The 23,298-nt window shown below is 36.4% G+C and overlaps 1 protein-coding gene across 1 annotated transcript in view; it reads left to right on the plus strand.

Moving 5' to 3' along the window:
- The window catches only part of SUCLG2 (succinate-CoA ligase GDP-forming beta subunit), a 290,329-nt gene that overhangs the window by 170,566 nt on the left and 96,465 nt on the right, over positions 1–23,298 (plus strand). The window contains exons 8-9 of the mRNA XM_018038217.1: positions 3,415–3,576; positions 5,711–5,853. Of these exons, the coding sequence (XP_017893706.1) occupies positions 3,415–3,576; positions 5,711–5,853 (305 nt within the window). The remainder of the gene's footprint in view (positions 1–3,414; positions 3,577–5,710; positions 5,854–23,298) is intronic.

The raw sequence follows: 23,298 nt of genomic DNA on the forward strand, positions 1-23,298 counted from the left end.
TGTTAAAGTAGGATATGGATGTGATGCAAACTGGAGCTTTGCTGGGAGTGGCAACCTGTTTCTGTAAAGTGACAGTTAGTAAATATTAGGGGGTTTGGAGGCATTATAGTCTCTATTGCAGCCACTCATCTCTACTGTTGTTTTGGGATAGCAACCAGAGAGGTATGTAAATGAATGGTTATGACTGAATAACAGTAAAACTTTGGTTACAAAAACAGGCAGTGAGCTGGCCTAAGGGCTGTACTCTACCCCCACCTGACTTAGAGTCTCACTTGGGGCTTTTTTATACCCACCCTATAACCACCCTGACCTTATGCAAATGTATGGTGTGATTCAAGCATCACCAAGTCATCTCTTTCAACATCGCCCTTTAAGAAAAATGTCCTTCTCTGTCAGTTCCAAAGCCTGGAATGCCAACCATTAAAATCTTTCCTATAGGAAAAGTTAATCTGTACATGTGTAAACTTCAGTAGGCATTAGTTTAGATTTACTCTGAACAGAAGTCTAGGATTATAAGGGAGAGGAACAAGTACAGGTCATTTTTGGTGATAGGAAGAGAAGAGAATCCTGTATCCTGGGCCCTAAGGACTGTCCTGTTTCTGAAGCCCCAAGAAAGCACTGTGCATGTAGAAGATGGCAGTGGTAATAATCAACATCACTTGTAAGTGCCAGCTGTTAGTGAGGCTAAGCGCTTGCATGCATCCTGCCCTTCCAGCAGTGCAAGGCAGGAGAAAATGCTCTGTCCCAATTGACTGATAAGACCACTGGACTTCAGAGAGACACTGGCTCGCCGGTTAGGAAGTATGGTGGCTGTAATTCTTCCCCGGGTGTTTTTGATACCAGAGTCTACATTAAGTGGTCAAGTTCAAGGGAAAACTTTCAAATGAGGTAACATTATAAACAGAGATTGTGCTGGAAAGCACTTGGTATGTTTGGGACCATTTTAAAAATACTGAGCAGATTTAACAAATATGTGTCTAACAGACTCCATGTACCTCAAAGGCCTTATTTCCCCTCTGCCACCACCCTCCCCAGAAAAAATTTAGGTATTAATGATGGCAGTTCAATTTTGGTTATCTTTCTTTACTCTTAAGTTGCTTTATTTGCTTCCTGTTTGTGTGGTGTTTTTAACTTCTAAAAGCACTTGGATATATATACATTTCACCTAATTATGTTGTTTACTTTTCTCTACAGAGAGAGAAGGTTTGGCAAGGGCCCATACACCTTTTTCTTACCTACAGATAACCCTGTCATCCTGCTGTCACTATCTTTAAGTTCTTGGTTAACTCTAAAGTTCTCTCAGGGTGGTCCTCAAACAGTGAACTCATTTCTGTGCTAGGCATACATGCCATACTACAGGAAAAAGAGACTTTTGAAAATCTGACTTTGCAGACATTTAGCTGAGACTGCTTTCTGAGCTTTGCATACATACCTATTAATTATACTCTCTCTCTCAAGTAGCTTATAGTCTTTGCAAGGAGCAAAGATCAGCCTGGACCTATTTTGATAAACTGGTTTATTGATCTTGACCAAGAATTCTTTTATTTGAAACTCTTCACTTAGGAAGTCAATTTCATAGCATTTGCCCATTCATTCTGAACATGTTGGTTCCAAGTAATCTTGACAATGAGTAATGGAGGAGAAAAAATTGCTAATAAATTAATTAAAGTATGTTGATAAACCCAGTGGAAAGCCAACAGTGGCATTGTTTCCTACTGATTGTTACACAAGTCATTAATTGCTGAGACAATGCTACTGTAGCAAGCAGAGAACATTGGCCAATTCCTTTGCTAACTAGAATCCTGTCATTCAGATTTCTGGAAAGTAATTACTCATTTGCTCTGTATATTCATAGTATGTGGGTAAAGTGGTTGGACATTTTGTGGGAAGACAAAGGACTCAGGCAGACATTAAATTCCATATAAAATTGTCCCTTGTCAGTCATTGCTACTTTAAGTATTTTGTGGTTTGGACTTTTATTTATGCTGAAAATTCTTCAATGTTAATATGCCAGTTTTGCACAGATTTGTCCCAAAATCCTCACTTACTGTGGTAAAGATACTTAAAAAAAAAAACCCCTTTCTCTGGGGTCTTTAACTCCAGGATGCTACAAGGTAACAATACTTTCTTTTCATAAGAAGCAGGTGGTATTAACAAACCATGGTCATTACTTTCCAGTGAAATGCACATAGGTGATTGTTTTGCTGAAAAGACTAGGTGCCTATGGCAGTGCTGGTGGAGAATGAATAATATCTAAATTCATGGTCATAGATCCCTGCCTGTCGATATCCCAAGTGAAGTAGAACATTATTATGGAGTATCATCCTAGACAATAATTTCTGCTCTAAAGGATGTAATAGAAGAGATCAGATCCAAGACACCAGAATGCCACCTCTCCCCACCGCAGTAGCTCCCTGATTGCACATGTGGAAGATCTACAAGTCAAGGAAAACTATCTGTGGTCCATTCCTGTTACTGAGTGAGTTTCACTGTGTCTGGGGCTCCTCTCCAGTAGGAGAGTTAGAGATTCCTGCCGGCACCAGCGGGTGAAGACTGTGCTGCTAATAATGCCTGGCAGCCTTCCATTTTAACAGTCCAGTCTTAGCCGCTTAATGTTTTGTAACTTGAATCACAAGAATATAAGATGGTCCTGCTCACATCAAGATCATGGTGTACTTTTAGCAGACCCCAGAGTAAGTATATCAGCAGTCTGGGGATTGTCTTTTTCTGCTTTTCAAATAAGAAAACTGAGGTCCAGCAAGAAAGTAGGTTATTTTTATCAAGTTTACAGAGTTAGTTAAGGATCAAATAAGTTAAAAAATCTAATGATTCTGACTTGGCATTCTTTCCACTAAATCTTCTAGACATATTAGTGAGGATAGTGACTAAATAAAAACTTCATTTTGCAACATCAGAAGAAGGCTGTAGGAGGACAGCAATATTAAGCATTATTGTCTAGTCTCTCTTTGCATTGACACAAAAGGTTAACTACTAAAAACAGGAACTGTAATAAAAATTGCAAATCAAAGCTATATTTAGCTATGCCAGTGTATAGCTTTTAAAGAGTGATGGCAACTTATATTGTCATTTCATAGAAACCAACAGATAAAAATTATTATGCTTTTTATTAGAACGTAAGTCCCTTGAAAACAGGGATCGTGTCATATTTGTCTTTGTAGGCTTAAAGTTTAAAGATAAAGCCTTAACAGCATCTTCTGTCTGAAGCTTGAGAAAAAATGACAGTATTCGATTTTATTTCTCTTGCACTTTTCAGCCTGGAGAACTTACTGGATTGTCCAAAAAGTTCATTTGAGCCTTTCTGTTATCTGACAGAAAAACTTGAACTTTTTGGCCAACCCAATAATTTATAGATCCTTAGGAGATATTTAGGTATGTTTGTGTTTTCTTTATTAGTTGTCTGTTTTGATGCCAAGATAAACTTTGATGACAACGCAGAATTCCGACAAAAGGATATATTTGCTATGGATGACAAATCAGAGAATGAGCCCATTGAAAATGAAGCTGCCAGATATGATCTAAAATACATAGGACTGGATGGGAACATTGCCTGTTTTGGTAAGAAAGCATTATATCAATATAATAATTTGTGAATTTTTGCAGCGTTTAGAGACCCCTGGTTTCTAAAATGTTATTTCCTAATCGCAAGTGAACATATGAGATTTTTGTAGCCAAAAACTCTTTAAAAAAAAAAAAACACACAACACAAAATTTCTTTCAAAAGTTCATTTTGGCCTGTGGTCACTGGTTTAAGGTAGGGTTTCTCACTTCTTGCCCTATGGACATTTTGGGTGGGATAATTCTTTGCTGTCAGGCTCTTTCCTTTGCTGCATTGTTACCAGTTGTGACAATCCAAAATGTCTCCAGACATTACCTTCTGGTAAGCACAGTAACCCCAGTTCAGGACCAGTATTTTAAAGCATCTCAGTTAAATTTTGACTAGTAAAAGTCAGAACCTTTGCCGAAATTTGTGTTTAAAATACATTGCTTTCTTAGAGGAAGTTGAAGAGAATGCATGCTTTAATCATTATACTAAAGTTTGAGGTTCTGTGAAAACCAAATGATCAAATGTTTACTCCATTATGTCCGCTTATTAATAAGACAATTGATTTTATCATAGTCATCTAAATTTGTGATACTGGCTTATTAACAGAGATAAGAATGAGTCTAAAGAGGCAATACAATTTCTGTTATTGTCCACAGCATATAATACTGAGATTTATATGCTTCTATGTTTCTGGTGGAATCAATTCATTGCACTTGAAACAGAGGTCTCAATCTTAATGGAATTAAAATAAAAAAGATTTGTAGCTCATTAAACCCATAGTATCATTATATTCAGAACTGAACAGACCTCATCTAGTAGTTTGCTGTTCATACAGTAGAAAATGACATCCAATTACAAGTGATACCAAAAGCTCTTTCTTTATATTGGAGCAAAAACTCTCATGTACTAGATCACTCACATCATTCTTATCTTGATAAGCTAATATGCTCTCAATATTTGTAGGCATTTAGAAAGGGGAAAGATTTAATGGTGTGTTTAGAGCAAATTAAATGCATATTCTTTGTAGCCTCTGTAGAAGTATGCATGATTTGGTCAAGGAGGCAGTCTCAAAAGGTAGGATTAATACATTTCACATTGTTTTAAGATCATATATAAATTATTTTTATATTAGTTGTCCCAGGCTTAGTTAGTCACAGTTCACAGGCATTATCTGAGAAATACAAAGTCAGAAAATGTGAAAGGTACTTTACCTGAAGAGTTTCTATAATGTTCAGGAGACTTTTTTGTGTGTGTGTGTGTAGAGGACTTTCTAACTAAGGAAAATAATTTCTTATAATTAGGCATAGGAAGCAAAAGAAGTGCAATTGATCAGTAAAACTTAGCTCTGGAAAATAAGAATTTTGATGTTAAAACTCGTTTTTTTTTTTTTAAAGAAAGCTTCTAGGATGTTGGGCGTATTTTAGTTCTAGTTTTAATGATCAGGTTGCCAGTGAACATTTCTTACGTTAATTTGAAACAGTAACAGTGGTTAGGAATATTGTTTTGATGCTGTCATTTGTTCATTTGTTTTCTTCGTTTCTCCAGAGAACACACAAACATGCATAGTTGCACTGATTGTAAAAAAAGTGTTTCAGTCCTATTGAAGTTGGAACCCCTATGGTTCAACCCCCCAAGGGATGCCACATTCAAAGGAGTGTATTCACAGCAAGCGAAAATGGAAAAAAATCACATTCTTTTCTCAAATCTCTTAAAGAATATTAAAAATGATGTAATTCATAGGCTCTAGCAACTTTTTATAGCCTTTTCCCTCTCTCCCAAATCTCTTAAACTTTATACTGTCTAGAACCTGAAACTCTTCCCTCTACTAGTAGTCCAAATTTATTGCTTACTGAATGAAGCTCTTCCCTTTGTCTTTCCCAGATTGACTTAACTTCTCAATAAATCCTTCTCCCCATTCCTGGGTATTTTTTGTTTATTCTTTGTACATTTTCTGTTTCTGTATTTTTAAAGTCTATGAGTTTATCTGGTTGAATAGAATGTCAAGTAGGCTGGAAACAAATAAATTAATAAACTGGCTTATTAATGTCGGGTTTCTCTTTTAGTAATATGGAGAAGGGCCAACGTTTATGCACCCTTTGATGTTGCTATATTTATCTTGTGTTGTGTACCATTTGCATTTCACAGTTAACGGTGCTGGACTTGCCATGGCTACCTGTGACATCATTTTCCTGAATGGTGGGAAGCCAGCCAACTTTTTGGATCTTGGTGGTGGTGTAAAGGAATCTCAAGTATATCAAGCATTCAAATTACTCACAGCTGATCCTAAGGTAACTTCTCTTTTTGTAGGAGAGGTTGCATGGTGTAATGATTTCTCACCATAATGATCTGCCTTGTTCTTGCTGCTGAGGATTGATAAGCTAGCACATGTGTAATACTTTCCAGCCCCAGGTGCAAATACTGTCTTATATCACACTGGAATTCATGATGGCTTAAATCATCTGGGTAAAAGGCTTATAAGTACCCCTAGGATCTTACTTTAGGGCCTGTACTTATAAAGTTCTGAGAGGCACAAGGATATTTTTTTAAACAGTGTCATGTAAATAAATATTGGTTGGCATGAAATATTTTTTGTGTGTACTTAACAATGAAGTGATTAGTTCTATGCTTATGTGAATTAGAGAGGACTGAGTCTCAGATTCCTTCCTCAAAGGTGCTGAGGTATTATAAGATTAAGACAAAAGAAAATTACAGGGTTATAATATTATGTATTACTGGAAAATGATGACCTCACATCCTTCTATATGCTTTTTAATTTTCATCTCTAATGATTACATGTGTTACAGCTTGTGACATATGCTCTAAGTACATATAATGTTATTCCATGGGCATCTTTTCTTCTTAACTAGAATGTAGCTGTCATGCTAGGTGCATAGTAGGTACTTGGTAAATACTTAATCAGTTCAAAGACCAGTATGATTTGCATCCATTGTAGCTATTCAGTTGTCTATGATAAGATATCATTGTATCATTATATAGAAAGACTAATATTTTTCGAATATGTATTCAAATGTTGTCTGAACTTAATATGGAAACTTCCCATTCATAAGTAGACTGGCATTTTGGGCCTCCTGTGTATACAGTTTTGTCTTAGGTTAGTGGTATGCTTGTCTGTTTTCATTATGACTTAGTTGGTAACCTTACATTTTTATTAAATCTTTTTCTTATAATTAACACACACACACATAAAATGGTTAAACATTATCAGCAACTTATCTTCATTTCTGCACTGCTGTTCAGAAATAGCAAAGTGACTGAAGTCCAAAGTCACTCAGCCATGAATTGTCCACAGGTGATTTTTCTGTTAATAGAAGCACCTTGTTTTCATTGGTTAAGTATCAGAGGCTCCCTAATCATTTATGAATTCATTTATCCCTCTTTTCTACTCCTTTCTAAGGGAAGAATCATTTTTATCTGAAGGATTTTCAAAGCAATTGAAATCTGTAAATACCATGTACATAAAACACAGCTCTTTCAACTGCTTGAACCACAAAATACCCAGAGGACAAGCAACTGTAATAAAATACTGCACATTTAGTGTTGACTGAAATTCAGTGCTGAGCATTAAAGAGAGCCAGGAAGGATTAGATCTACCAGGACAATCATATTGCATTTTCTTTGGAGTATCTTTTCTTAGTGGCTGATCCTGAATTTTAATTTTATTAAAGTACAGGAAGGGAATGAAAAATCACTTGGAAAGCTTCTTTGTTTTTTGTTTAAAACAATCTTCAAAAATGTTGACTCTTCCTATTTTGAAGTGCTGGGAGTATTTAAACTTTTTTGAAATTGGCTGTCATCTTGGGTAGATAAAGGTATGTGGGAGTTATTTTATTTTTCTCATGCTATATCAGGAAAATGAATGCTTGGCTCATCTCACAGTACATTTTCCAAATCTTGAAATTTCAAAGTCAGTTAAAAAGCATAGAAATGTAATGGGTATTTTCAATCCTGGCGTTGTTTCACAGATTTCAGGGAACAGAGGCTAAAAAATAGTATTGATGAATTGATTGGATCTTGCAAGGAAACTGGTTGTAATTCTGGCAGTAATTATTTCAAGTAGAACCCCATCCAGTTGCTCAGAACTAGAGATTCCCCAGAGCCCAAAGCTAATTATTTCAAAGGTATTGATTTTCTTGTTAGATATAAGGATTAGTCAGTTGAATACACTAAAACTAAAAATAACAGAAGGCCCATTGTTGTTAAACTTAAATCAAGTGATAGTAGCAACTGCTTGTTTGTTATATGTACAAAGCTAATTCTGTTGATCAAGTAATAAACATGCTCATTCACGAAAAATATTACGCATTGACATATATTTCCACTCATAACGTCTGCCATGGAGCTGAGACTTAACATTTATTTCACTTGACTGTTAGTCCAAATGCTGATTTTCACTGGGACCTAACACAAGTACCTTTATAACTAATGTGTCCCTTATTTGTAGTATATGTAAAATGAAGTTCCTGTGCCAAACTGATTAAAAAAAGAATTTTTCCAAGATAGCGCACTTTCTAAACTGGATTCCCATGAAAAGTATCATTAAATATTTTATAATTCTCTTATTTTCCAGCTGGGCTTGAGATGAGAGAAAGGTAATAGAGTTTTTTCTGCTGGTGGTAGAATAGATACAGTCTCACCCTCATCATTTTAACTTATAAGATTCTAAACACAGGTGTTCTTAAAATCATAGGGAGTAAAATTGTTTTAGAAAGTAGAAGTAGGATTCTGTGCCAATCTATAAAGAATTTGAGCACATTTAAAGGAGAAATACTATCAAGAATGTTAGCATAATGTTTTTATTTTCCTGAGTCGTGCTTTTGACTTTTGTTTTTAATTTTGAACTTAGAATTCCAAAGGTATAAAAAATGAGTACAACATCATGTGGATTATGTAGAACATGTTGCATAAATGAATTAAAGGAAAAGATGGTTGATATGAATCTCAACAGTAACCTCTGCTCTGTTGTCCAGTTAAGCCAGTCTATTGCCCTCTGGAGGCCTGATTTTTGAAGCAGTAGCTTATGACTTGTGAAGTCTGTTCTCTTGATTTTACTGTGCTTCCTGGTTTAGGTCCAGTGTAGAGTCCAATATTCAAAGCCTTTTAGGAAGGAAATGTGCTATATAAGCACCAAATACTTGAAGAGATTTTTAGTGGGGCTCAGGTGCCAGGCAGCCTGGGTTCTAATTCTATCTTTAACATGTGTTAACTGTGGCACCTTGGGCATATCATGTAACTTTTATGTGTCTTGGTTTCCTATTTTATAAAATAGAGATAGTAATAGTACTTATTATCTCAGAGAGTTACTTCATTGTATGAATTGAGATACATATATTTCTCATTTAAAGGGCAATGGTTTCATGTGACAGTACTGTCTAAAAATTTTAATAAACTTTTATCAAAATAATAGCTTTCATAAAGAACACTGTACAAACTTACTGTCTACATTGTAAGTAGATAGTTCAATGAATTATGACAAAGTGAACATATTTGTGGATCCTCTGACCACATCAAGATATAGGACATTCCCAGTGTTACGGACTGAGTATGTTTTCTCATAATTTATATGTTGAAATCCTACCCCTCAGTGTGATGGTGTGAGGAGGTGAGGCCTTTGGGCTGTAATTAGATCATGAGAGTAGAACCTTCATGGGTGGGATTAGTGCCATTATAAAAGAGATTCCCAGAGAGCCCACTCACCCCTTCCTTGGTGTGAGGACATTGCTGGAAGATGGCCACCTGTGTACTAATTAGCAGCCACCGAATGTGCTGGTGACTTGATCTTGGACTTGCCAGCTTCCAGAACTGGGAGAAATGAATGCTTTCTAACCCCCTAGTCTATGGTAGTTTGTCGCAGTTTGAATGCACTAGGACCGTCACCGTCCCAGCAGTGCTTTATACCTCCGCACTATCTCCCTCAACCCTGCTTTCTTCCCAAAGCTAATATTCTCCTAGCTTCTACTATCAAAGATTTGTTTTGTCTGATTTTGAGCATAATACAAATGGAATCATGCACTGCATATACTTTTGTATTTGTCATCTTTCATTTGACTTTTATCTCAGATTCAACCATATTTTATGTAGTAGCAGTTCACTTACCCTTATTCCTGTATAGCGTTTTTATGTCATTTTCTACTGATAGACATTTGTGTGATTCTCATTTTTTACTACGATGAATAATGTTGCTATGAACATAATCATACATGCCATTTGGAGCATATTTTTGTGGTGTATATGCTTGGATGTAGAATTTGTGGGCAATAGGGTATGCATATACTCAGTTTGAATGTATACTACCAAATAGTTTTCTAAACATGCCAATTTACATTCTGATAGGCTTGTGTGGGAAACCCTCACGAACATTTCTGTTATTCTGGTAGGCATGTGGTAGTATTTATTGTGGTTTAATGCCATTCCCTCATAACTAATCGGGATGAACACCTTTTCATGTGTTTATTAGCAATGTGAATATACTCTTTCAACTTCTGTCACCTCATGAATAAAGTAGACATGAAAATAATACCCCAATGCATTGTTTTATTATCATTTAAGATACATGTAAAGTACTTGGCAAACCTTTCTAAAGCATGATGAAAACTTTAGTTTGTATGCTTTTTTCTTGAGTGCTCATTTTAATTATCATTTAAAGGCTTAGATTTAGAATTATTGAAACAGTGGGGAATAAATGGTTGTCTGCAGAAGTGGGAACTGTCTGAAGCAGTTCATTGATACCAGTGCTACTGCCTGGGTTGTTTTGAAATTGATGAAATGTGTAAGCAGTTTCAGTAGTGTGCAGTGATTCTCCCTCCAGACAGCCAAGGAAACACAGTTTAATAAAGGGAGGATTAAATTCATATTTTAGGAGAACCACAAAATACAATTTGTTTTTTTTTTTTTCAGTTTTTTATTTTTTAAATTTTAAAATCTTTAATTCTTACATGCGTTCCCAAACATGAACCCCCCTCCCACTTCCCTCCCCATAACATGTCTCTGGCTCATCCCCATGCACCAGCCCCAAGCATGCTATATCCTACATCAGACATAGACTGGCGATTCACTTCTTACATGATAGTATACATGTTAGAATGCCATTCTCCCAAATCATCCCACCCTCTCCCTCTCCCTCTGAGTCCAAAAGTCCGTTATACACATCTGTGTCTTTTTTCCTGTCTTGCATACAGGGTCGTCATTGCCATCTTCCTAAATTCCATATATATGTGTTAGTATACTGTATTGGTGTTTTTCTTTCTGGCTTACTTCACTCTGTATAATCGGCTCCAGTTTCATCCATCTCATCAGAACTGATTCAAATGAATTCTTTTTAACTGCTGAGTAATACTCCATTGTGTATATGTACCACAGCTTTCTTATCCATTCATCTGCTGATGGACATCTAGGTTGTTTCCATGTCCTGGCTATTATAAACAGTGCTGCGATGAACATTGGGGTACATGTGTCTCTTTCAATTCTGGTTTCCTCGGTGTGTCTGCCCAGCAGTGGGATTGCTGGGTCATATGGCAGTTCTATTTGCAATTTTTTAAGGAATCTCCAGACTGTTCTCCATAGTGGCTGTACTAGTTTGCATTCCCACCAACAGTGTAGGAGGGTTCCCTTTTCTCCACACCCTCTCCAGCATTTATTGCTTGCAGATTTTTGGATCGCAGCCATTCTGACTGGTGTGAAGTGGTACCTCATTGTGGTTTTGATTTGCATTTCTCTAATAATGAGTGATGTTGAGCATCTTTTCATGTGTTTGTTAGCCATCTGTATGTCTTCTTTGGAGAAATGTCTATTTAGTTCTTTGGCCCATTTTTTGATTGGGTTGTTTATTTTTCTGGAATTGAGCTGCATAAGTTGCTTGTATATTTTTGAGATGAGTTGTTTGTCAGTTGCTTCATTTGCTATTATTTTCTCCCATTCAGAAGGCTGTCTTTTCACCTTGCTTATATTTTCCTTTGTTGTGCAGAAACTTTTAATTTTAATTAGATCCCATTTGTTTATTTTTGCTTTTATTTCCAGAATTCTGGGAGGTGGATCATAGAGGATCCTGCTGTGATTTATGTCTGAGAGTGTTTTGCCTATGTTCTCCTCTAGGAGTTTTATAGTTTCTGATCTTACATTTAGATCTTTAATCCATTTTGAGTTTATTTTTGTGTGTGGTGTTAGAAAGTGATCTAGTTTCATTCCTTTACAAGTGGTTGACCAGTTTTCCCAGCACCACTTGTTAAAGAGATTGTCTTTACTCCATTGTATATTCTTGCCTCCTTTGTCAAAGATAAGGTGTCCATATGTGTGTGGATTTATCTCTGGGCTTTCTATTTTGTTCCATTGATCTATATGTCTGTCTTTGTGCCAGTACCATACTGTCTTGATGACTGTGGCTTTGTAGTAGAGTCTGAAGTCAGGCAAGTTGATTCCTCCAGTTCCATTCTTCTTTCTCAAGATTGCTTTGGCTATTTGAGGTTTTTTGTATTTCCATACAAATCTTGAAATTATTTGTTCTAGTTCTGTGAAAAATGTGGCTGGTAGCTTGATAGGGATTGCATTGAATTTGTAGATTGCTTTGGGTAGTATACTCATTTTCACTATATTGATTCTTCCGATCCATGAACATGGTATATTTCTCCATCTATTAGTGTCCTCTTTGATTAAGAGAGGCCAGCTGGTTTAACTCTGTGGTAAGTACTTGAAAAGTCTTTAGAATTTGAGGCCGAGGATGTAAAACTGTGCTGTATTTTTGATAAGGGGTTTATGCAAATGCCATGAGTTGTTATAAGTATATTTTTGAATTAATGACATACTAAACGCCTTCTATATTGTTAATTATCATACAATTAGAGTTTATTTAAAAGCAGAACACAAGATCCTCTTTTTCCCTTAAATACATGCTTATATCAGAGGCATGAAACAAAACTCATTTTATCATTTACCACATATATTTGCTGAAATGCCTTATCTGCAAGGGAATATTTCTTTTGGGAATTAATAGAATTCTTTTAGGGATTTGTTTTCAGATATAGGGTCCAGGACTTTTTAAACATGAGCATTATTTTTTGAAATGATTACTGTGCATTTCTATTCTTACAGGCCAGTTTGAAAACTAATTTTACTTTCATATAGAGTTGAGAAGCAGCCATTCTTTATGGTGATCAGCTACCTGATAGCCTAGTCTGAAGAGAGTAAAAATGGTTTTGTGCTTCTGGATCCACAACCTGTCATTTGGTTTCACCCCTTGTTTCATGTTACCACTGTGCATACTCGGGAACATGGAAAACCGTCCTCCCTGTGCTCATTTCTACTCTCAGGGATTTTCCTATTGTCATGAATTCATAAATGCTGACATTTGCTTTTCTTTACCTGATGGCCATTTGACCCAAATTTCCAAGACTGTCTGGCTCTCCATGCCCAACTTACCTGCCAGTACTTCCCAGTAAGAGCCAAGTCCTGGCAAAGGCAGTTGTTTCTGAATCTCACACATGATCAGTGTGTCTGATAGCTACCACATTTTCAAAGCATCTGTAATGTAACACTCTTAATCTATTTTCATGCTCCTTGCTGACATACTCTCAGAAATAAGTAAAAAAATAAGATTTGTACTCTTTGCTCCACTTCTCAATATCCAGATTTTAATGTACCTGACTTTATTTCATTGTAAGCAATTTAAAGAATTTAACAGATTTGGGGGATATTTTAGTAAATTTTTTGATTAATCTCAGTATGCTCAATAATTCATTATGAATCCTATATGAAGAGGCCTTTGTAGACTGTTAAAGAGAAATGGACCACTAATCAAGTTGTAATATCATATAGGTTGGAAATAATATCTACTTTATTAAATGTTAAGAATTTTTTTATTCTTAATTTTATTGCATTGAGAAAGGAAGTAGTTGACCTTAGCAATTAGAAAATATAGAAAATAGTGTATGTCCTAGCAAGTTGAACAAATAATAGCTGAGATTAATGTCAGGCATCTCTGAATCTTAAGAATAATCTTAGGATGGATGAGTGATCAAGGCATCTGAAGGTTTTACTACTGTTATTTTTGAGGTATTGTTTTAGAATCCAAGGGATACCCTGGTCGCTCAGACAGTAAAGAATCTGTCTGCAATGTAGAAGACTTGGGTTTGATCCCTGGGTCAGGCAGATCCCCTGGAGAAGAGAATGGCCACTACATAGAAATGGCACACTACATAGAAATCCACTCCAAGTCAAGCTGATTTCTTCAGCAAGCCCACATGGACATGCTACTCATTTAGGAAGTAGACAATGAGACAGTAACTCCTAATTCTCTGGCAGTGGCGGCAGGGTGAGGGGACACGGCATGGCAGGAAGAAGAAAGAGGATTCATTGTCTTCAATCCACTCCAATGTTCTTGCCTGAAAAGTTCTAGAGACAGAGGAACCTGACAGGTCCATGGGGTTGCAGAGAGTCTGACACTACTGAGTGACGTCACAGTTAGAGTCCAAATTGCCTGGTAGAGGAAATCCCTGGATGTGGAGAGTGAACTGAGTAAAATTATTCTGGAGAACAAGGTTAAAAACCTTTGAACTGTGAATTCCTCTAGTTCCTTTGCTCTGCAGAAGTGAACTGTAGTCTGGTGGGAAGAGCCCCAATGGGTTCAGGAAATTGAAGACACTAAATCCTCTTTCCTCCTGCCATGCCGTACCCCCCGACCCTGCCGCCACTGCCAGAGAATTAGGAGTTACTGTCTCATTGTCTACTTCCTAAATGAGTAGCATGTCCATGTGGGCTTGCTGAAGAAATCGGCTTGACTTGGAGTGGATTTCTATGTAGTGTGCCTTTTCCCCTAATTATTGAATTAGGGAAACAAAACAGAAAAGTACAGAAATACAGTAAATTTTATATATGTAAGTGTCTTGATGAATAATATACCATTTTTGACAAAACTATTTTAAATAATATAACTGACTATTGTATAGTCTTTTTTCACTTTTTATGCACTTTTTGCGTGTCTTAGTACAGTACTCAACAACATTTTCAGCGGCTTAACAGTGTACACATGTATAGATATATGTTTATTTAAACAGTCCTTTGTTTGGTATTCAGGGTGTTTCCAATTTAATGCCACTGTGAGCCCCCTTATAGGCATAGCTTTAGAAACAGGTGAGATTTATTTTCGTAAGATGAACTTATAGAAGTATGAGGGTAAAGATGAATGCAGAGGTTAAGTTTTTCACACTTAGTGCCAAATTATCTCAGTATCAGTTGAAGGGACATAGAGGGTTTTCATCAAATAAGTTTTCTTACATCCTGGCCATTGTTACTGTGACTGTTTACTGTCATGAGAAGTAACATTTTAAGTTATTTTTCTTTTATTGAGCATTTTTATCACTTTCGTTATGATCTGCCTATTAATATATTTTGCCCAATTTTCCATTGTGATGTCACACTTTTTCACATTTAAAATACAGGCATGTGTGCGGTTTTGGAAATCAAAGGAATGGGCTCTTTTATATATCTTGCCACACTTTTTTTCCATGTCTTTAAATTGGTCTATATAAATTTTTATTATTTCATTATATGTATGTCCTCCTGAAATAATATGAAGTGAGACCATTTAATGCATGTTTTGGGGGGCTATTATTTACTTAGTTTTTCATGAAACTTTTAGTAAGACTTTTTAAATTTGTTGCTTCATGAATCACCATATTAAGGTATAGTTGTAAGTGGAAGCAAGGTACTCACAACTCCTCCAAATGTGACTTAAGGCAAGATGAATGTTGTTATTAAAAGGGCATAGTTCTCTAGTTCTTAATAAGATTCTTAGTTATTTTCAAGGAATGTTTTTCAAAGTATTGAAGGAATTTCATTGCAACCTAATATGCATTTTTTTCAGCCAGGATTCTTAGTACAGTTGATCCCAGTATTTGTAGGTTCAGTATTTGCAAATTTGCATATGTGCTAAACTTTATTTATGATCCTATAATCAATACTCAGTGCTTTCACAGTTGTTTGCAAAAATACACAGAATTTGAAAAATTTTAGTTATGTGGTACACTGTTCTCAGTGAATGTCAAACAAGTCAGCATTTTCCTTTCTTACTTCAGTGCTCCTACAGTAAACAAGTGTCATTTTCATAATGTATTTAATGCCCCATTTTTCATGTTTTATCCTTTTTGATGTGTGATTTTGTTGTTTAAAACGGACTCACATGTAGTGCTAAAGTACTGTCCAACGTGACCTGCCTTATAGAGAAAATACAACTTAGATAAGGTTTCTTGAGCCGTGATTTACAATGTTGTTGGCCACAATTACACAAAAAACAAGGTTATATAGTGATAAGTTGACAAAAATGTGAACAAAGGCTCTCAGGAACCTAACCCTATATTTCCCCTAGGAGCAATGGTTCAGTATTCATTAATTCAGTGTTCACTGCAACTTATAGACCATATTGCTCTGAATAATGTGAATTGCCTTTATGAAGTTTTAGATAATTAGGACAGCTCTTCAGAATTACTTGCTAGAGACCCTCCATTTTATCTTTTCTAAGAAAGGACATTTAGGAACTCCTACTATAAAGTAAAATAAAAAACAAAAACTTTTCATAATTTACATTTATGTGTTTCCTAAGGGAAGTATTTTGATTATGAGAAACTTTGAAATGTGTCATAAATGACTTTTGAGACACAGCAGCTTTATAACTTTGGATTAAGTGAATAAACCTTGAGGACATTTTAATTTAGTTTTCACGTTTCAGTTAAGGTGATTTCCTTACCTGTTTAAATCCCTTCACTTTATGCTTTTTGACAGTTTTCTTTACAAAATTGATCATTTTTTACTTTTATAAATTTACCTTTCCTACTTCAAGTATAAAATTAAAAAAAAATGGCCCTAACTTTATTTCTATAACAGAACTGCAGTTACAGTTTGTTAAATTTTCTTCCAGCATTATCTATGCCTATCTTCTTTATAAGGTTATAACTAGAATGTTCTTCCTTTTGATGGCTTTTTTTATTAGTCCAATATTACATGATAGACATATTCTCATGTTGGTCTCTCTGCCCATGAATTTTACTAGCAATATTAATAATCAGCTTATTAAAGCTTCTTTTTACTTTAAAGATAATTTAAAGAAGCATTCTATTTAAAATCTTTTTCAGAAACTATATGAACTTTGTAAATCAGATTTGCTAAATCAGAGTAAAATATCATTGTAAATGCAGTAGTAACAAGCATAAAAAGCTTTATGGTATAACAAATTTTTATAACATCAAAAAAGAGAATTAGTATAATCCAAAACCACATTAGATACCTGTTCAGTGTTCTGTGCAATTACTACTTTCATGCACTGCTAATTTGAGTTTAATTATCTCAGAATTAATGGTGAATTGTTCATTAATATTTGATACAGTCATTCTGAATTGCCTGGACTTGAAGTAACCTAAAAATCCTAGAGGTGGCCTAATGCCCTTTCCTGTTTACTCAGCTCAGTATCTTCCTGATCTGCTTGCATGTGTGCTTAGTCAGGTCTGACTCTCTGTGACCCCATGAACTGTAGCCTGCTAGGCTCCTCTGTCGAGGGAATTTTCTAGGCAAAAATACTGGAGTGGGTTGCCATTTCCTACTCCAAGGGATTTTTCTGACCCAGGGATCAAACCCACATTTCTTGTGTCTCCTGTCTCCTGCATTGGCAGGTGAATTCTTTACCACTGCACCTTACAATGAGTATTTTTAACTTCCTGATATCTTCATGTTATATACAATTTAATAAGATGAAAGGGAGTCAAGAATGAGACTTGGCTAGAAGTAGGAAAATAAACTCACCTTTATTTTTTACTGCTTTTTTTGGGGGGCGGGGGAGCGGGCCAGGATTCCCTAATGAATTCTTTTGCTTAAGAACTTCCTGAGAATCCATTGATTTCTATTTGCATTCTCTCTAAAGGAATAAGACACCTCAGGCAAACTTCTAAAATAGGTGTTTTTTTAAATCTTTATCACCCTCATCAGATGCCACCTTGGTGATAATTTGTCCCAATTTCCCTTTTCTATATGATATTTACAGTTATAGTTCTCACCACTCAGTAATCTCCTTTATTCATTCATTTCTGTTAAGTCTCTTAAAATTACCTTGAAATATTCTTTTCCCCCCTCCCACTTCTTACTGATTATTCAGTAAACTTTCCATTTGCTCATATTCTTTATAAATAGCTAAAAATACAGTCTCCTTGAGTTGTTTTTTTCAGTCCATAGTTTTGTCCAACTATTATTATATTTTCATTATTTCTAGCCACCCATCTCATGTGTAGAACATAGTAAGTTCTCCAAAAATGTATTTTCAGAGCAAGTTCATATCGACAATTCATATTTGTTTCCATATGCATCATCTAGCCAAATGTTCTCAGTCTGAAAGAAGAACATAATGAATCAATGAGTTGTCGTTCTGAAACAATTCATTTCCTAAACTGGACGCTAATGTCATGTTTGGCGAGACTTTAATCGGAAAGGGCTGCCTGATAAGGACCATAATCTAGAACTAGACTTTGTCCTACAAGGTCAAGTAAATGATGGAAGGAAGGAACTCATTTCAGAGGGTGGGATGAGGCTTTATCCAACTGCCAGATGCAGGAGAATAGTTGGTTTTACAGGGAGGATTGTGAGCGTGGGTAGCAGATCTTACCTGAAAGCAACATGTTAGTAGAAGACAACAAGAGTACAAACATAGAGAGGCAATTCCTAACTAATATTTAGGGTTTTCTATTAACAGGTAGCCATTTCCACAGTTCACAGGCCATAGTGCAGCGATCAGATGCCATTTATGCACGATACCTTGTAAATAGAAGCTTGGTTGTAGGGAGACTAGCCTACCAGGCACATAGCTAAGGCAAGAACTCAGCTAGAAGTACAAGTCAGAATGTCAACCATGAGGTTGGCAAAGGCTCATCCAGCAATAAGAATGATTTTATTGAAGAGGGAGATATCCCCAGCCTGTTGGAAGCAGGTCTTCAAAGATCCCTTCTGAAGTCAAGACTTGTTCCTAAGACCACAGAATGACTAAGCTGGAGTGTTCAGAAATGTCAGCCAAACAGGAATATACCCTGTCTCCCTGGGGAGTGAAGGAGAGAAGGGATTTTGTACTCTCATAATCCAGATGGAGATATCTTGTGGTTTAAAGCAAGTATCCCACCAAAAGCAATTCACATTTCAGCAAAATTATTTCAGGTTAAAACAGAAAAAAAGGGAATATATTGTATCTATATGCCAGGCATTCCTCTGGGCACTAAAGATAAAGCAGTGATTGAAATAGAGTCTTACTCTCTTGGAGCTGCCATGTTAGAGGTGATAAATAGATAAATGAGTAAATTCACAGCCCAGTGAATGAATAAATCCATAATATAGAGCAAATACCTTATATATTATGTAATGATATTCAACTAATTTGAAAAATAAAATTGAAAGGGAGCCCTGAAAATGCCAGGAGTTTTTTTTTTTTTTTTAAATAGATTGATAGGTTTGTCCAAGAAAGCCTCTAGATACATTTAGCTTGGAGAACAAAATGCTGTAGCTGTTATATGAGTTGTGGTCTAGGTTTGTGATGGTGTATTTGCCGCTAAAGAGGGAGGCTCTTCCACATCTACATCCATTGGAGTTGCCCTCCTTTCCTTTATCTTTACTCACTACTTCTTTGCCAAAGTGTTCTAATCAACATTTCTTGCTTTATTATGGATCTAAAACAAGATTTTGCTCACTTGAATAGTTTATGCTGCAACTTTAATAATTTGGGTGGCAACTCTCTTGCAATTAGAGGTCCTTTGTGAACATCGATTAATATTTTATCTACATGTCTAGGACCCTCTCCTGGGATGCTCTTTTTACCACCTTTGAGGTCTTATGAAACAGAGCACTTCGAACACATGTATTAGTTAGCATTCCCAATGGACAGCTAGCACAAATCCTAGTTAATTATTTTTCTTCCAGCTTATCTGTGAGTTCTTTCATTAATCATTATATGTAAGCATTCTGGTCACATCCCTTTTTTCTCAATTAGAGCTCCAGTAGAATATTTTTTGAGCACACATTTAGGCGTCTGCTCAGAGGCCTTAGGATCATAAACTGTGAACAGAAAATCCATTTGGAGCTTTAACCCATGACCTTCTAGATTCACTTGCTCGTTAATCCCATGCAGTACATTTTGAGAAGAGAAGGAGACTTAAGTGACTTAGAATCTTCACTATGTCAGTGTGGTCCAAGAATATTGACACTTGGGTAGCAGTTTGGCAGGGAAATGTCCAACTCATACTGTATTTAGATAATTTCAGATATTTTTCTGTATTTTGTAATCTATGATTAGTTGTTTTACTTTATAAATGGAGCTTCTTCATGAAGATGAATTTCCAGATAGCTAATCCAAATGCTCACAGCGTTAAGCATGTTCCAAAGAAGAGATGTTTGATACTCAAATGAAGAGAGTAAAAGAAGCAAAGGTAAAAATACAAAAGCCAAGAAACATGAAAGGATGTTTTACTGAAATAATAGATTCAGTCATTCGATTTTTTATCTCCAAGTATAGCATTAAAACACTGCCTATTGAAAGGTGTATCAGTTTATCAAACAATGCATAATATCTTAGGAAGGATAACTGGACAGAAATTAGAGCCTCATCATCATTAAAAAAAATATCTATTATTCTTTTCCCATCATGTTTTCTCATGATTCTTTCTCTTGTTCCTTTAAGGATTGGTCTCCTGTTCCCTGTGCTCTTGGGAATGCCATCAAATTCAGTGCCTCCTCTGATGCTCTGTGTCTCTGCTTGGATCCTCTGTTCCCCTCGCCTGCCCATGGGGTATCCTTAACTAGGAGTAGGCCACTTGCTTTACTGCATCCCTGAAAGCAGATAACCCTGAAAGTGATACCTTAGCACAGGCCCCTCAGTCTAATCAGCTTTCCTCCTAAAACTCATGGAAAAGGCCATCTATCTCTGGGGTCATGAATGAAAACAATATGGCTGAGGAGGTGCCCTCCCACCTGGTAAAAGTCTGAGTAAGATTCAGGAGCAAACCTTCATGATGGAGACTCCCTCGGCCTTAGGACCTCATTCCTATATAGCCTGTTTTCTGTAACTCAGTGATTCTCAAAGTGGTTGACCCAGCAGAAGTAGTGTCACCTAGAACCTTTTTAGAAATGTAAATTCTTGGTCCCATTCAAGCATGTTGTATCAAAAACTCTGGGGTGGGGCCCAGTACTGTGTTTTAACAAGTCTTTGTGTTGATTTTCATGTTTCCCTAAATTTGAGAATGATGACTATTATGATTCTGCAGCTTCTCTTTACTTCTTTGAGCTGCTCTCCCTTTCCTAGCTATGGGCCAAATCATTTTTTTCCCCCTTTGAATTAGATTTCATTTTATGACACTGACAACCCAGCAAGTCTGCTTAATATACCATACCTTTAAAATTCTCACCAGACTTGAGAGCTTGTCCCAGCATTCTCTTGTACCATATACTGGCCCTGGGCCCATATCTGTTAACACTTCTATTTAGTTCTTTCTCCATGCACTCTACACCCCCATGTATTTTAACTTTTTAGCCTCTTATTTTTATGTCAGAATCTCTGTGAAACTCAGAGAAATTTTATCAATCCTAAAGTGACTTTTCTATCCAAATGAGAATTAAGGATAATCTCCTAATTGATAGGTAAAATTCATCAACTGGGATTGTAAATGCATTTTTCTGAAGATCAACTCCCTTGTGGAGAACTTTTATTTCTCTTCTCTCTAAGAGTAGAATACAGCAACAAGTTGTGTAATTTTCAAGTGACTTTCTATAAACTTTATGAAATCACCTAATCTTGAGCTCAGTCATTGAAGAAAATCTAATTCACTTTTGTCCCGATTAAGTTACCATCAACTACTTCTTCTCACAAGAGATTTCCTTTCCTATTATTGTTCTCTGTACCTTTAATCTCTCTTGGTACTTTTCTTCTTCTCTCTTGATTTGTAAGTGTTTTGCTGTGATTCAGTCTCCGTCTATTCTTGTTACAAAATACAACCTTCATTTGCTATGTGGGTTCCTAGTGCTCTTTGGAAAAAAAGGAAGTGGTCAGATCTTTCAGTATTTGATAAAAATTCTAATGTAGAGTGTTTCAAGATGGAGATGTTGAATCGAGTTTTATGTTTAGTCAAGAAAATGGATCCATGATGGTATGTGACATGAGGAAGGTCTTTACTGAATTTTCTTTTGGTTTACATGGGGTGTGAAAAAAACCATGTAAAACTATAATGTTTCTTTATCTTGATGTCTCTTTGTGAAAACTCCTTTTACAAGAATTCTTCGATCAGAGAATAAGCATATAACTTGCCCGTACCATTGGATAAACCATCTTTATGTCAACCATCTTTGGAGAATTGAAATTTACCTGCTTTTCTTTTAATTTGTATGTTCAGTGTCATGGTGAAACCTTGTTGCTGATTCTTCCACCCATGAGGTTGTCACCATGAGTGCTTATGTTATTGAATGTTCATGTTACTCTTAGAGAGTGGACTAGGCATGAAATGGGGCAAGAAATGGCCTTCCTTAAACAAGAAATGGGCTTTCCTGGTGGTTCAGTTGCTAAAGAGTCAATCTGACATTCAGGAGACCGCCTGTAAATGCGGTCTGCCGTTCAGAATCCACCCACCATTCACGAGACCTGGGTTGGATCCTGGGTCAGAAAGATCCCCTGGAGAAAGAAATGGCAACCCACTCCAGTATTATGGCCTGGGAAATCCCATGGACAGAAGAGGAACCTGGTAGCCTACAATCCATGAGGTCGCAAAAGTCAGACATGACACAGTGCACCATCAGGTCATGAGCTAAGTTTTATTCCTCTGTGTGATTCCCATACATCTCTAGCTCACTGCAACCACTACATTGTGGAGTCATAATCCATGTGCAGGTGAGGCTCTAAAGACAGTTCATAAGGCAAAAAATACAATAAAAATTAGCTTTGAAAGTCCTTTAAGTTACCCATATATCTTAACATCTTTAAGCACTAGAGTCCCTGTAGTGTGGTGAGATGCCCATCCATTGAGCATTTGGGAGTGAGCAATGAATCTCAGTCCCTCCCATCTCCCTCAGGGACTCAGGTCCTTTGAATGAAATGGCAGTGGGGCCACCCACTAGATTTTACTCACGGATTTCAACTCTTTCTCACTTACTTATTCTATCCCCATGCCTGTAAAGGCAGATTCATATAAATTAAATGTGTTTATGATGTGACTTTTTGGTACATGAGATGAGATTAAACAAGAGTGAAAAACAAGAGCCAAGAAGTTGTTTCAGGGTGTTCTTGTCAAGCATGTTAAACTGAACTCTTAGAAGGGTCATCTGTGTGGTCATTAAGAGCTTATACTTGATTGGCAGACAGAGTTCAACTGAGATTCATTTCTGTCAGTTCCCAGCTATGTGACCTTGGGCAAATTGATTCACCTTTCTGTGCCTGCCATTTAATCCATAAAGTGGGGTTGATAATCTGTGGTACTAGATGAAATAACACATGAAGTACTTTTAGCCTGGAACTTTAGGCAGTCATTCCATGAGGGCAGTGCCAGTGGTGGCTATCCTCAGGCAGTGGTTGCTGTGGTGGTCGTTAATATAATGGGGTAGTTGGCCCCTATTATGTAGATGAATTCCATCAGAATCGCTTGGAATGGAGACAGACTGAGGCTGCAGGAATTTTTAAGTTCTCCTTGTGAGTCCACAGTGCATCCAATTTCAGAAAGAAT

Source organism: Capra hircus, chromosome 22, assembly GCF_001704415.2.
Source record: "Capra hircus breed San Clemente chromosome 22, ASM170441v1, whole genome shotgun sequence".
Lineage (NCBI taxonomy): Eukaryota > Metazoa > Chordata > Mammalia > Artiodactyla > Bovidae > Capra > Capra hircus.